Genomic DNA, 13,353 nt, shown 5'->3' on the forward strand with positions numbered 1-13,353 from the left:
TCATCCCCAACCCAGTCATAAGACCAATCTATTTTATCCTTCTTCTCCTTCTCAAACCCATCAAAAACAGTAAAACAAACATGCAACCAGGAAATACAAAGAGATGAGGGAAGAAAGAAATCACAAGCACATAGCCATACCTCTCTTGCTCATTCTTCACAGAGAAGGAGAAAACCAAAATGCCCAAATTCCAATCAGTAGAAGTAATTAATCAAAAACAAAAACGTTCCAAATATCACCCCTACCTCAGTCACATCAAATGACGAACGGCACATTGGAAACTAACACAACATTAATGAAGCCACCACTCATTCTCTCTCCTCAATAACAAACAGGCACGATGTCCAACGTGGCACAATACAAAGTTCATTTAATGAAGTACGTTGAATTGGGGGCTCACTCAGGAATCCGTTTAATCGAGTTATAACTCAACACAAAAGCTCAACCTGCTTCATTAAAAAACTTTCCTCAGGCTAAGCTTGGGGGTTGTGATATGGTCGTCATTAATACGAGCTATAACTCGGCCTCATAACCGTTATTGGCAAGCACCATAACTCGTCATTATCCGTTACTGCTCGGATTTTATGAGCTATAACTCGATAACATCAATATTCTCATCATAACCGACATCTCAAACGGCATGACAAGAAACCGACAACTTATTACTAAGAATGTAACGGACGAAGAACTCTCCATATAAAGGAAGGTAAAGCATCTCTTTAGATTTAAGTTTTGAACTTGATACGATACTGACTTAAACATCGGAGTGTCTTTGCAGGTACACTCTCTCCTTTCTCATTGCTCGCACTCTCACATAACACGGAGAAAAGCTCGGATTCAAGAGTTGGACATCGGCCTCCGAGTATATTGCTCGGTGGATATTAGGTAGTTAAATCAAAGCTATTTCACAGGCAAGATCATCTTTGATTCTTTTTTCATGATATTCAAATGACAAAGAAATCATAACTCAATTTTTTCCTGTTTCCTTATCTCTCTAGTCAATGTCTCAAAAACAGAACAATAAAATATTTATTTAATAAAAAACATAACAGTCTTCTAAATTGTAGTGAAGACATTCACATTTGATAGAACACAAGCACTTAGAGCCACTGCCATTGATTTAAACACAACAGAGGTTGGAAATCTTCCCTTGTCCTTCCTTAGAAAGAGGCCTTCATACAAAGGCAAATTGATGAGAACCAACACCCCACTTAGTAGAACTTGCAATGGCAACACCATCAACATTCCAAGACCACCTTTGAATAAGGCACCAACAAGACAAAACAAATTGATCAATGCTAGTGTTGCAAGAAGAGTGAGCATTGGGGAAGAGTTTCCAAACTCCATTATCTCCTTCTTATACCTTTGAGAAACATTTTCTTCAGCTACCTTAGCTGAGATCACAAAGGCTAAACTTGAAAATCCTAGAGACTTGAAGATGGTATCAATCAAGGCAAATAAGTATGAGCTTGTTCTCTTGTAAAGCCACATCCTTAGGTCATTCCAATAACCTTTTATTGTGCCTTCTGACCACAAAAATTCCAACAAGCATTGAGTATTTTCACCAAGTGTGACATATGCATATGGTATCAACCATGGACTTGACATCTGATGATCCATGAAAACAAAACACATTTAGTTAGAAAGTACATCTTTGCTTGAAATTTGAACAAAAAATATATTGTAATATCCTAGATCAATTTGCAAAGAATTTTTAGTCCGACAAATTAATTCTCAACAAAATTTAATCACCAAATCAATTTTTAACCTTTGATTTTATTAGACAGATCAATCCTTGTATTAAATTTGGGCAAAAAATTGGACAAATCAATCTCTTTCATTATTTACTAAAGACATAAGAGACTCTAACTATTTTTAAAAGGTTTAATTATTCTGTTAATCTCTATAGTTTCGCAAAATTTTTAATTAAGTCCTTGTATTTTTCTTTTAATTGAGTCCTTGCATTAACTTTTTTTTAATTGGATCCCTACACTTTTTTTTTCTTTTTATTTGGGTCTCTACACCACAATTTTTTTTAGTTGGGTTCCTATAAAATTAAGCTAATTACTGTCAAGAGGGACCTAATTAAAAAAAAAACATTGGTACAGGGACTCAATTAAAAATAAAAAAACTATAAGAACCTAATTGAAAATTTTGTGAAACTATAAGGACCAACAGAGTAATTAAACTTTTTTAAAATTCTCGTATCATTTCTTTCATATAAACAAACAATCTAATATAGAGACTAAATTTTCTAACAAAATAAAACTTTGAGAATTGATATAGTGGTTCAAATTTGTTAAAAACTAAAATGTCTGACTAAAAAATTCTTAGAGACTATTTTTTGGTATTATTTAAAAATAAATAAAGAAGATAGTCCCAAGGATGTGTTTGGTAAAGCATATAACACTAGGTAAAAGAGTGAATATGGATGGATGGATGGATCAAATTCTTAAATTGAGATCATAGTTAAATTGAATGTCAATGAAACATAAATGTTAACCTTTATATATTTTTACCCTTCAATTTTAACCTGTGATCATATTTATATATTAAAACATGATGATGATGATGATTGCTACCTGTGGAAACAAGGAAATCCCTTTGAGGAGACAAAGTGAAGGGAAAATTGAGTAATAAAGAGTTGGCAAGCAATTAAGGACCCAAAGATTGTAAAAACAATATGTGATTTGAAGTCCTGGGCTGATTAATCCATAAGCACACCATGCAGCACTATACTTAGAGAGCAGAATTTGGAATCCTCCTTCAGACCATCTCTTATGTTGAACTAATGCTTCTGGCAATGTGGTTGGAGATACTCCTAAGAAAGCTTTCCTTTTTGGATTATAGTACACTGATTTCCACCCTCTACATTGTATAGCTAAACCAGTTATAACATCCTCCACTGCACAACCATATAGTAGTCCCATCTATCCAATCATATATCATCATAACATAAATTATTTTTAGTACTATACAACTATATTAAGCAATATTATCCAGACTAAATAGTCAAATTTGTCCTGAAAGATCACTCGTTTTTTAAATTAGTTTTCAATTTTTTTTAATTAAATTCATCTTTCAAAGATTTTAAATTGGCCCTTCTGTTATTTTCTTTGTTGACGGTGCCAAAATTTATTAATGTGGCATGTTAAGTGATACTCAATATACACATAGAAGTCTTAATTGACTATTAGCATGATAAACTTAAAAATTAGATCAAATCAAAACCTAATTAAGAAAAGAATTTGAGGCATTAGAATTTCTCAATTTGGAATTGATCTTATCTAATTTCATAGACTTATCATGTTAACTACTAATTAGGATTACTAGTATGTATTGTAGTGACATTTAACGTGTCACGTCAACAAATTTTGATACTGTTGGCAAAAAAAGTAACAGAAAAACTAAAATGACTAATTTAAAATCTTTTGAAGAACGAATTTAATTAAAAAAAATTTTAAAAACTAATTTAAAAAATAAATAATTTTTTAAAAACTAATTTAATCATTTACCTTGTACATGACATCTGCCCTTATATTTATAGAGAGAATACACTTATATGTTTTGCCGTTTTGATTATATGAAACTTGGTATATCTATAGTTTATAAAATATGGCATTATCTTCTTTCATAAATATAAGTTTGATTATTATAGATTAAGTAAATGTCTTTTTGGTGTCTTACTATTTTTTCAAAAGACAAAGTACTTTCTCAAATTAAAAAACTTTTAATCGATCTACAATTATTTAAATTATTGGTCTAAATGACTTTTATTATTGGTCTAAGCAGCATAACACATCAACAGGTTACTGTTTATCGAAACTGTTTAGACCATTACTTAAATAGTTGGAAATTGATTAAAAAATTTTTAAATTATGAAAAGATACTTTGACCTTTCAACAAATAGTTAGGAATAAAAAAAATATTTATTCTTATAGATATGAAAAATCAAAATATGACATGTGTAATATCATTTAATTACCGATGATGTTAATGTAATTTACTCTTATTTTATTATTATTAGTACTAAAATCATTTATTCACATGTACCCTTTGAAGAAAAGTTTAGTTTTAAATAACCAAATTTAGGTTAAACTATTGTCTTCTATAGTAATGTTTAAGAGTAATTGCAATTTTTCCCATAATTTTCTTTTGCTTCTATTCTTATCCCTAACATTTTAAAACAATTTTATGATGTAATACTTTTATAGTTGAAATTATCTAAATGATTGACAAACAGATCAACATGTCAAAATAAAATTTTTTTTGCATCTTTAATATTTTAATTAGTAAGTATTCAATATTGTCCCTAATTTTTAGAGTACTAAAAAGAAAGAAAAAAAATTACTATCAAAATTGAAAAGATGTGTGAGAAAGAAGAAAACCTCTTTTCCCCATAGTGTGTTATTCTCATAAGTGCAACTTAAAAGAGCCTTTGACTTTTCTTCCAATAGATGCAAGCTTGTTTTTGTCATTGATTGGTCATTGTTTATATCTTCACCATTCCAATGCTTCAAGCTTTCATGATCATTAAACTTTCTTCCACAGAGTGTATCCCTCTTATGAAAGCAACCAGATCCAATGTACATAGGTCCACCAAAACCATCCATGCCAGGAAATTCCCACTACACGGTTTCAAAACCCATCACAAAGCACTCAAAAAATCTATAATGTGTTAATTATAGGTAAAATGTGTTCTTTTCTTAAATATATGTGATTTTTTTAAAAATATTTTTAATGTTTAATTTTATTTTTAATATTTTTTATTTATATTAAAATTATTTCTAGATATTAATTTCATCTAAAATATTAGAAATAAAATTAAAATTATCCAAAAATAATTATAAGGTAAATTAAAAACATTAAAGACAAAATTAAACGAATAAAAAATATTTAAAAAATTAAAAAAATAAATATTAAAATTTTTTTTTTAAAAATTATAAATATTAAAAATAAAAAATATATTTTACTCTCCAATTATATTAGTTTTGTAAAGTTTTGTATAGAAAATAAGAGAGTATATATAGTGCCATGTGAATATCACAAAATAAGCAATGCTACACATGTCTGATTATAAATGAAATCTAAATTTGATTACAATTCTGAATTTAGTTTAATTATAAAAAAAGGAAAAGAAATGTGCGCAAGCACGTGAACAGAAAAAGATATTATAATAAACAAAATTAGGTTCACATTTATAATCAACATTTGAATGTAGCTACTGATGAATGATTTTATGGTATGAATATTGAAAGCAATTTTTAACAAAATAAATAATATAAATTAGAATTTGAAAGAACAATTACTAACTTAAAACTCTCAAATATGAGATAATTAGTAGAAAAAATTTACCAAAAAGACAAGTGAAAGGAGGGAATATCTAACATAAAGTAATTTAAATTTGTATTTTTTTTAACTTTAATTAGATTTTATTATCATAACTAATAATTAAATATTTACCTCATAAATAACTCTAAGAGCACCGCCATAGATATCATTCTTTGTAAGATTCTCAAAGCCCTGTGGCGTTTGCACAAAAGCGATTTCATGGCCTTTTTCTTCATCAATGAGGAAGCAAAGTGCTTCCTTTAGAGATTGTGCATTGTTTGAGTACATGTCGCAATCTACGTTAAGAATCATTTTCCCATTGCTAATAATTGATGACACCCTTATCTACATTTAGCAATTAAGGTTAATAACTATCATTTTCTCCAACATTGCTAATGCATCAAGGTAATAGTAATAATTCAAATTTCACAAGTACTACTATATGATCATCACAAAATTATTCACTATCAGATTCAATACAAACGAAAAAAAAAAATCCTATAAATGAGAAAAATTGTAAAATGATGAATTACCATTAAATTTATAATTTTTATAATGTTCAAATCTCACTATTTTAATTTAAAAGTAATTAAACTTTTATATTCTTAATTATTTTACTATGTTTTCACTTTTAAAATAGCTTAATCTCCCTCTAAAAACAAAAAAATACTAATAATTTTTAGATTTAATTATTCTGTCGGTCCTTATAATTTTATTAAAATTTTAATTAGGTATCTATACTTTTTTTCAATTAGATCCCTATATTATATTAGATTTTGTAATTAAATCTCTGTCATAACAAAAATATTAAAATTAATAAAATATTCTATTAAACTATACAGAATATTTAGTCAAATGTTAAATATATTCGTATTTTTAACGAAATATTCTGTTAATTTCAGTATTTTTATCATGACAGGGACTTAATTACAAAATCTATATAAGGACTTAATCAAAAAGAAAAAAGTATAAAGACCTAATTAAAAATTCAGTGAAACTATGAGACCAATAAAATAATTAAACATAATATTAAATTTACTTAGTGCATCTATATATATATTAGTTGATAGAATGAAGCTGAAATCTTTACAGTACCAGTGAATTCATGGCTCCAGCTTTGAAGTTATGTGCAACATGGGGCCTCTTCTCGCGAGATAAATATACCAAGGTTGGCAAAACGATTCCATCTATATCTTTGGCGCTCGAGTCTTTCCCATGAAGTAAAATCTACAGAGAGATTAATGTGTAAAATTAAACACACACACATAATAAATATAAGTTTATATATTGATTGATTTAATAAGTATTTATATATAAACTAAACCGTAGTTTCGTAGTAACAATACAACAACGAACAATCCTTATTCTATTGACAACACCATTAAATTTTATCATATATTATATTTACATTAAAACTGTTTACAAATTCACACGGGAGACTGCATGACTTCATATGAGTCATTAGATCACACTGGAAGACTGCGTGCAATACAGGATTTAATGTAACAATCCATATTTCTAATTATAGCAAAAATAGTATTATAATAAAACGGTGAACTTCGATTTGTTGAAATGCTGATAAAATAATATTCACTTCTAGTAACGATAAAAATATTCTCAAAATATTATAAAATGTTATAAAAGTAATCAAAAATAATTTTTTTATAAGTAACAAATGAATTTTGTATTTAGCAAATTACTTACGCATTTGATTCAAAAAATTTTTAAGAATATTTAGATAATTATTTAAAAAGTACATGAAAACACTAAATAAAAATTCGATCTTTATAATTTCTTTTAAAAGTATTCTTGGTCATTGGTAAAAAATCGCAAAAAATTTATTTATCTTAAAATCACTAAATATTAAAAATAAAAATATTTTATTTTTTAATTATGCTTGCAAAAAATTAAATTAAAATTCAATCTCTAAAAAACTTTTTAAAAATATGTATTTAATATTGAATATTGTCGTGTGTAAAAATATTTTGAAGATATTTTATCGTCAACAAAAGTGAGTAATATTTTTATTAACATCTTAAAATTTCAAATCGAGTGATTTCAGTATATCAAAATTTAAAATTAAACTCATTTGACAGAAAAAAAAAAGAATATATATAAAATTATTACAAAATAGTTTGATATACCTTAAATTTATATTCAGAAGTCAAAACTGTCTTTCTATTATCTATAATATTATGTTAGTCTAATATAAGGTTGTGAAATTAATTTTTAGGATATATCAAATTATTTTCAATTTTAAATGTATTTTTATTCTCTCTGCATTTATTGAATATGTATTTTTGTTTATTTATTGAGAAAGATATATTACATAGATGCTGCAAAAGCATAAAGAAAACGTTAGAAGAAGAAGAGGCATACTTGAATAATTGCATCATGATCCCTTCGAGAAGAGAATGAATTCCACTGAGAAAATCCCTTGTGTTTGGAGCGGATTTCCTCAGCTACTTCACCCACCTTGCCTGCATTTTCTATTCTACTTTCCATATCTTCATACAATTTCTACACGTAAAAATAAATAATAATCATAATACGTAAAAATATTTATTCATTTGTTCTATTTATTAAATATTCAATAATGTTATATGCATGGACAACGACTTTTCTATAATCATTATATACATTAAGACTTTAAAATGCAATCCAAGTAAGGTAAGAAATGCAGCACCCTTTAGAAAAAAATTATACTATTAGAGATAATAAATAAAAGAGTAGTAGTAGTATAGAACCAATACTATAACAGTTAATTTTAGTCAATATTATAGTAAGTTGTCAAATAATTTTAGTATGAATTTTAATTTTATTAAAAATAAATTTTTGTTGAGTTTGAATTACAGATGTTTTTTTTAATTATGTTTCGGATTTTTTTTAATTTTAGATGTTCTTTATCTTCTATTAAATGTTAGTTGCAATGTTGGAGGTGTTATGTTGGCTCCTAAAACTTTTTTTAAATATAATAATAAAATATTATGTATATATTAAAATTAATCATTATGTATTTATATATAAATATATAATTTTATTTATTTTTAATGTATAATTTATATTTTAATATATTTTATGCTAATAGCTGATTTTGGTATATAAATATATGTATAATTTTATTTATTTATTTATGGCTGATAAAATAGTAGATTAAAAATTTTAATTCATTTTGTTAAAAAAATATATGTAATCTATTTGAATTTTGTTTAAAAAAAGGTTAACAGCAGGTTATTTTTTAAAATATCAAGTATCAACCATTGTATAAAATATAATAAAATAGAAAGTAAAATTTGTTTATTTAATTAGAAGTGCAATAATCCTCGAATAATGATAGTATATTTTTCTTTTATTTATTTTACAATGGAAGTAGAGGTGAAAGTGGTGAAATTCAGCTTATTGCTTTTAATTTTGGACCTGTGAAATGAAGTTGTCAAGAGAAACAATTAGTCCCCACACCATTAATGCTACCACAAGTTAACTCAGGTTATTTTTCTTGCTCTATGATTCTATGAAGTACCAACAGACCACCAAAGTAAGATCTTGACATATTAATTAAGCATAACGTTTGAGGGGGCTAAATGTTAATAATTTAATATATTTGTTCGTTTAATTGTAATGCTATTCAAATACAGAAAAATTGCTGCATTACAAAACTGTTCTTGCGTTGCGTTGCTCTGTTTCTTCACAAATTGGTATAATAATTATTTTTAGTACGGACAAACACAACAAACAAAAGGGTATAAAAAAACCGTTGGAATCAGTAATTTTTAGTTTTTTTTTATTATTTAAGCAGTGTAAATATTAAATTATTTTTAACAAATAAATTTTATTAATTTATATATGTAAACTCTAAAAAATATGGGTATAAATTATATTGATTTATGTATGTAAATTCGATAAATATAGGTATAAATTATATGTTTTTTTGTGACTAAATTTCTTATAAATATGAGTACAAATTATTATTGATTAAATATTGAATAAAAATAATAATATTTAGTAATAATGTAGTATTGTTTATGGTATAAATAAGGGGTTAAATACGATTTTGGTCACTAAGGTATAGGCCGAAAATTTTTTTCGTCATTAGCCTTTTTTTACATACAAAATCATCCCTAAGGTCCAACTTGATTTTAAAATCGTCCTTCGAACAATTATACCCTCACCTCACCCTATCACTTGCTCTGTTTCGCAGCTTTTCCTCTGCCCCTCCTTTCCTTCTTTTTCTCTTTTTCAAAGACATAAAGAAAACAAAGACGAATAACAAATTCTAACCTTAACCTCAATGTCTCTAACAATCAGTACAGTGGCCACCTCCATTAGAATTACTCTTTAACAATGGATATTTCAAAATAGAACCCGCAAATAAAGAAACCGCAAACAACAATAAAATTTTAAATCAATAAGCAGAAATAAAGTAGAAATGAACAACAAAATTTGCATTTCAAAGAACAACAAAATTAACAAATTAACAAGCAAAAATAAAAAAATTTGCAGTTCATAGCATCAAAAAGAAGTAGAAATCAATACCAAAGAATTAATAAATTTACATTTTAAATTTATTAATAAATTTACAATGAAATCAAAAGCACAACAATAATGAAATCAAACAAATAGAATCAGAATCAAAAGCACAAAAATAATGAAATCAGAATCAGGAAAAGCAGAAAAACAATCAGAAGCAGATCAAATCAAAAGTAAAACCAAAACAAATCAGAATCAGAAGCAGAACAAATCAAAAATAGAATCGAAATCCTAGGGAGGACCAACGGCAAAGACGTGAAGCGGCAGCGACAAAACGCGACGGCGATGAGGCACCCCTCTTCCTCTCCCTAGCCGTGCGTTTTCTCTCACTTTTCGCAAGCTCTTCGATGGCGACGGCAAGGCGTGGGTCTCCTCTCTCCTTCGCGAGCTCTCTCTCCCTCTGGTTCTGATTTCCGACGGTAACGACGCAGCTCTGAGCCTCGCCGGCGCCACTCCCCCTTTCCCTCCCCTCTTCTTCCCTTCCCTCTCATTCCCTTTCCTCCTTTCCCCTTCCCCTTTATCCGTTCTGCTTCTATTTTTTCTTTTTTTATTTTATTTTATAATTTATTTAATTATGGATAAGTTGATAATAAAAATTAAAATTTAAGTAAAAATGATGATTTTAAAATTAAGTTAAACCTTAGAGACAATTTTGTAGGAAAAAAAATGGTTAAAGACAAAAAAAAATTTTGTCCTATATCTTAAGGACCAAAATCGTACTTAACCCTATAAATAATAATGTTACCTTGATGGTGACCAACTCTTTGGCATTTATAGAATCATTTGAGTAAGTAGTTGAGGAAACACTCTTGAAATATGCTGCCGGTGACCTTGGTTCAACATTGAACTTCTTGCAATATGGCAACCAATGCTTTGCAAAATTAGATGCCTCTAAAAGAGCATAGAAAGTAATATCTGAACCTCCATCATCAGAGAGATAGACACTAAGCTTATGAGTTGGATAGTCATATGCCATTACAGACAGAACTGTATTAATCACCATTATTGGCGGTTCTATTTCTGGATCTGCGGTACACACAAATATGTCCACTCCTGGCAACTTATCATCATCATATCTGGTCAGAGTTAATTCAAATTAAATCAATGATGTTTTGCCGCAAATATAATTAAAAAAATAAATTTGATATGATAAAAATTTAAATACCACTAAAATCAATTATCAATATAAAATATATATAAAAATACAAAAATATACAATAAAAATAAATTAAATTATACACATATCGATTGATTTTAATAACTAATTTTAATGTGTAAATAGTATTTTTGAATATTAACGATTATCAAGAACTCAAAAGGTAAAATATTAGTAGCGGATATTATTCGTCACTAATTTCTTCAATAACATCAATATCCGTCACAAATTCATAAAAATCCGTAATAGTGTTTGGAGGCAGTTTTATCTAACATATATTGAATTTCAATGAATAAAAAGGTTAAACAGACGATTAATTTAAGAAAAACATGAATGAATATCTATCACGAACATGATCACAGGTTCATTAACCAAAGGGATTAATAAACTGATGAAGGACGCTCCCACTCACCATAGACCTAATTTCGCCGAACCTTTTTAACCAAAAAATGAAATATGGAAAGCATGCTAAAACTACAAATCAAGTGCTTCTCAATATATTAGATACATACTTATCTATGTGTATATTTATTAAACTTTAAAAAATATTATTTATTTAATATATTAGTCTAAATATTTATTGAAGAGTTTAAAGCAATATACTAGTGGTAATATGTGGCTTCACCTTTGGGAAAGTGTGTGGGGGAAGGGTTGTCGGAAAACAGGGTTCCATCTGAGTGAAAGCCTCATAAGCCAATAAAGACCAAACCATAGCTCACACAAAAACATTCCAAGCCAAACCCATTTCCCATCTTCACTACTTTTTCTTGGCATGTAACTCACTCTGTAAACCCATATGAACAAAATTCCCAAAAACATGGAGAAGGAAAATATTCTATGAATGAATATTCCTTTGGCTCTCCTTGTTTCGAACAATGGATGAGACTCTTCATTCTTGCCCATCTTTCTTCTTTCTGATGCTGAGGTCCAAACTGTGCTGTTTAGTCTATTATATAATAATGTAACAGATTTGACATTTGGTAAGAGGATACTACTGTTATTATTTTAATCAATAATAATCTTATAGAAACATATTTTTTGTCCACATCATTGATTACGATATCAGCCGTCAAGGTAGGCTAAATTCGTTAGGGTATTTTTTTTCTAGGAGTGAAATTCGAATTCGCAATTTTTGGGTGAATATGAGAGATTATGCTTTCAGCTATAACTCGTTGGTCGTTAATTTATTTATAGATTTTTATCTTTAAATTTAGATTTGTTTAAACTTTAGGTTAAATAGTTTGAATTAAATTAATCCAAAAAAATAACAGCTTAAATAAGTTAATCTACTGATTAAACAAGCAATATTTTTCTGCATTTTTCAAAAAATTCACCTTTTTTATATATTTTCTACAATCTCATCCAAAGATTGGACCCAATTATATTTGTATATCGGTGTATATCCGTATTTGAATGTCATTAAGTGATAAAAAAATTATTAAAAAATATTTTTTTTTTTAAATTTTAATGTGTTCAACAATTTTGTTAAGTAAAAATAAAAATATTAAAATTTAAAAATATCTCTTTTAAAAAGTTATAATTCTCATTTTTTAAATATTTTAAAAAAATATTTTAACAATAAAAAAATTATTTTTATATTACTGTATCTAAAAATAATTAATAGTTACAAAAATATTTTTGCATAAAATATCTAACTACTAAATTATTTTTAGCTTTTTAAAAAATTTTTGAAAAAGATAAATCATTCATTTTTTATTTTTAATAATACTGTATACAAGTCTTTTTAGTAATTAAGTCAACTAAATTGATCTATTACCAATAAAAGATACTCTAAAAAACACGCATGCACACGTGCTCCACTAACGCATGTTTAGAGTGTGCATTTTTTCCCACTTTGTTGGAAACCACACAAATTTCGAAAAATAGTACAAAAATTTTTGAAGTATAACACACTAAAATAATTTGCGCAAAACACAAATTTATCGATACAGTACACAAATTTTTACATATAGCACACAAATTTTTGAAATATAACACAATTTTACACAAACTTATCAATATAATTAGAGATGTTCATGTTTCAGTTTTTTCACATAACAATAAAACTAATGTAATTTAGTTTATATGCTAAAACTTGTCTTTAACATATAAAAAATTATATTTAACCTCTCTCCCTCTCTTCTTCCCTCTTTCTCTCTCCATCTCTCTCCTCCCTTTCTTCTTTATGCTCAACCTCTCTTCTTTTTCTTGATACATCATTTATCTTTTTTTTTAGTTTTTTTCTTAATTTTTTTATTTTTATTTGTTTTTATGCTTTAATACAAAGATTTTTTATTTATTATCCTCCTTCTCCTAAAATCTTTCATTTTAATATGGTC

The 13,353-nt window shown here is 27.2% G+C and overlaps 1 protein-coding gene across 2 annotated transcripts; it reads right to left on the reverse strand.

The window, feature by feature from the left end:
• Positions 1-963: 963 nt before the first annotated feature.
• LOC130970554 (cellulose synthase-like protein E1) lies at positions 964-11,944 on the reverse strand. 2 transcript variants are annotated; one of them, XM_057896673.1, is made up of 8 exons: positions 11,640-11,943; positions 10,604-10,934; positions 7,711-7,851; positions 6,427-6,558; positions 5,464-5,676; positions 4,389-4,628; positions 2,583-2,930; positions 964-1,608 (listed from the first exon to the last, which is right to left on the reverse strand). In XM_057896673.1, the coding sequence occupies exons 1-8, from the start codon at positions 11,915-11,917 to the stop codon at positions 1,057-1,059; spliced, it is 2,235 nt and encodes a 744-aa protein (XP_057752656.1). In that variant the 5' UTR covers positions 11,918-11,943; the 3' UTR covers positions 964-1,056. The 2 variants fall into 2 exon arrangements, with proteins under 2 accessions (XP_057752656.1, XP_057752664.1); XM_057896681.1 differs by lacking the exon at positions 2,583-2,930 and having other exon boundaries at positions 11,640-11,944.
• Positions 11,945-13,353: the final 1,409 nt, after the last annotated feature.

This window comes from Arachis stenosperma, chromosome 1 (assembly GCF_014773155.1).
Source record: "Arachis stenosperma cultivar V10309 chromosome 1, arast.V10309.gnm1.PFL2, whole genome shotgun sequence".
Lineage (NCBI taxonomy): Eukaryota > Viridiplantae > Streptophyta > Magnoliopsida > Fabales > Fabaceae > Arachis > Arachis stenosperma.

Excerpts from the sequence above, each read along its gene's own strand:
- LOC130970554 (XM_057896673.1), bottom strand. The coding sequence starts at position 11,917 with ATGGGCAAGAATGAAGAGTCTCATCCATTGTTCGAAACAAGGAGAGCC. Across the intron at positions 2,931-4,388 it reads ACACACTATGGGGAAAAGAG|ATGGGACTACTATATGGTTG; the intron begins GTTTTCTTCTTT and ends ATGATTGGATAG. Across the intron at positions 1,609-2,582 it reads GGATTTCCTTGTTTCCACAG|ATGTCAAGTCCATGGTTGAT; the intron begins GTAGCAATCATC and ends ATGGATCATCAG.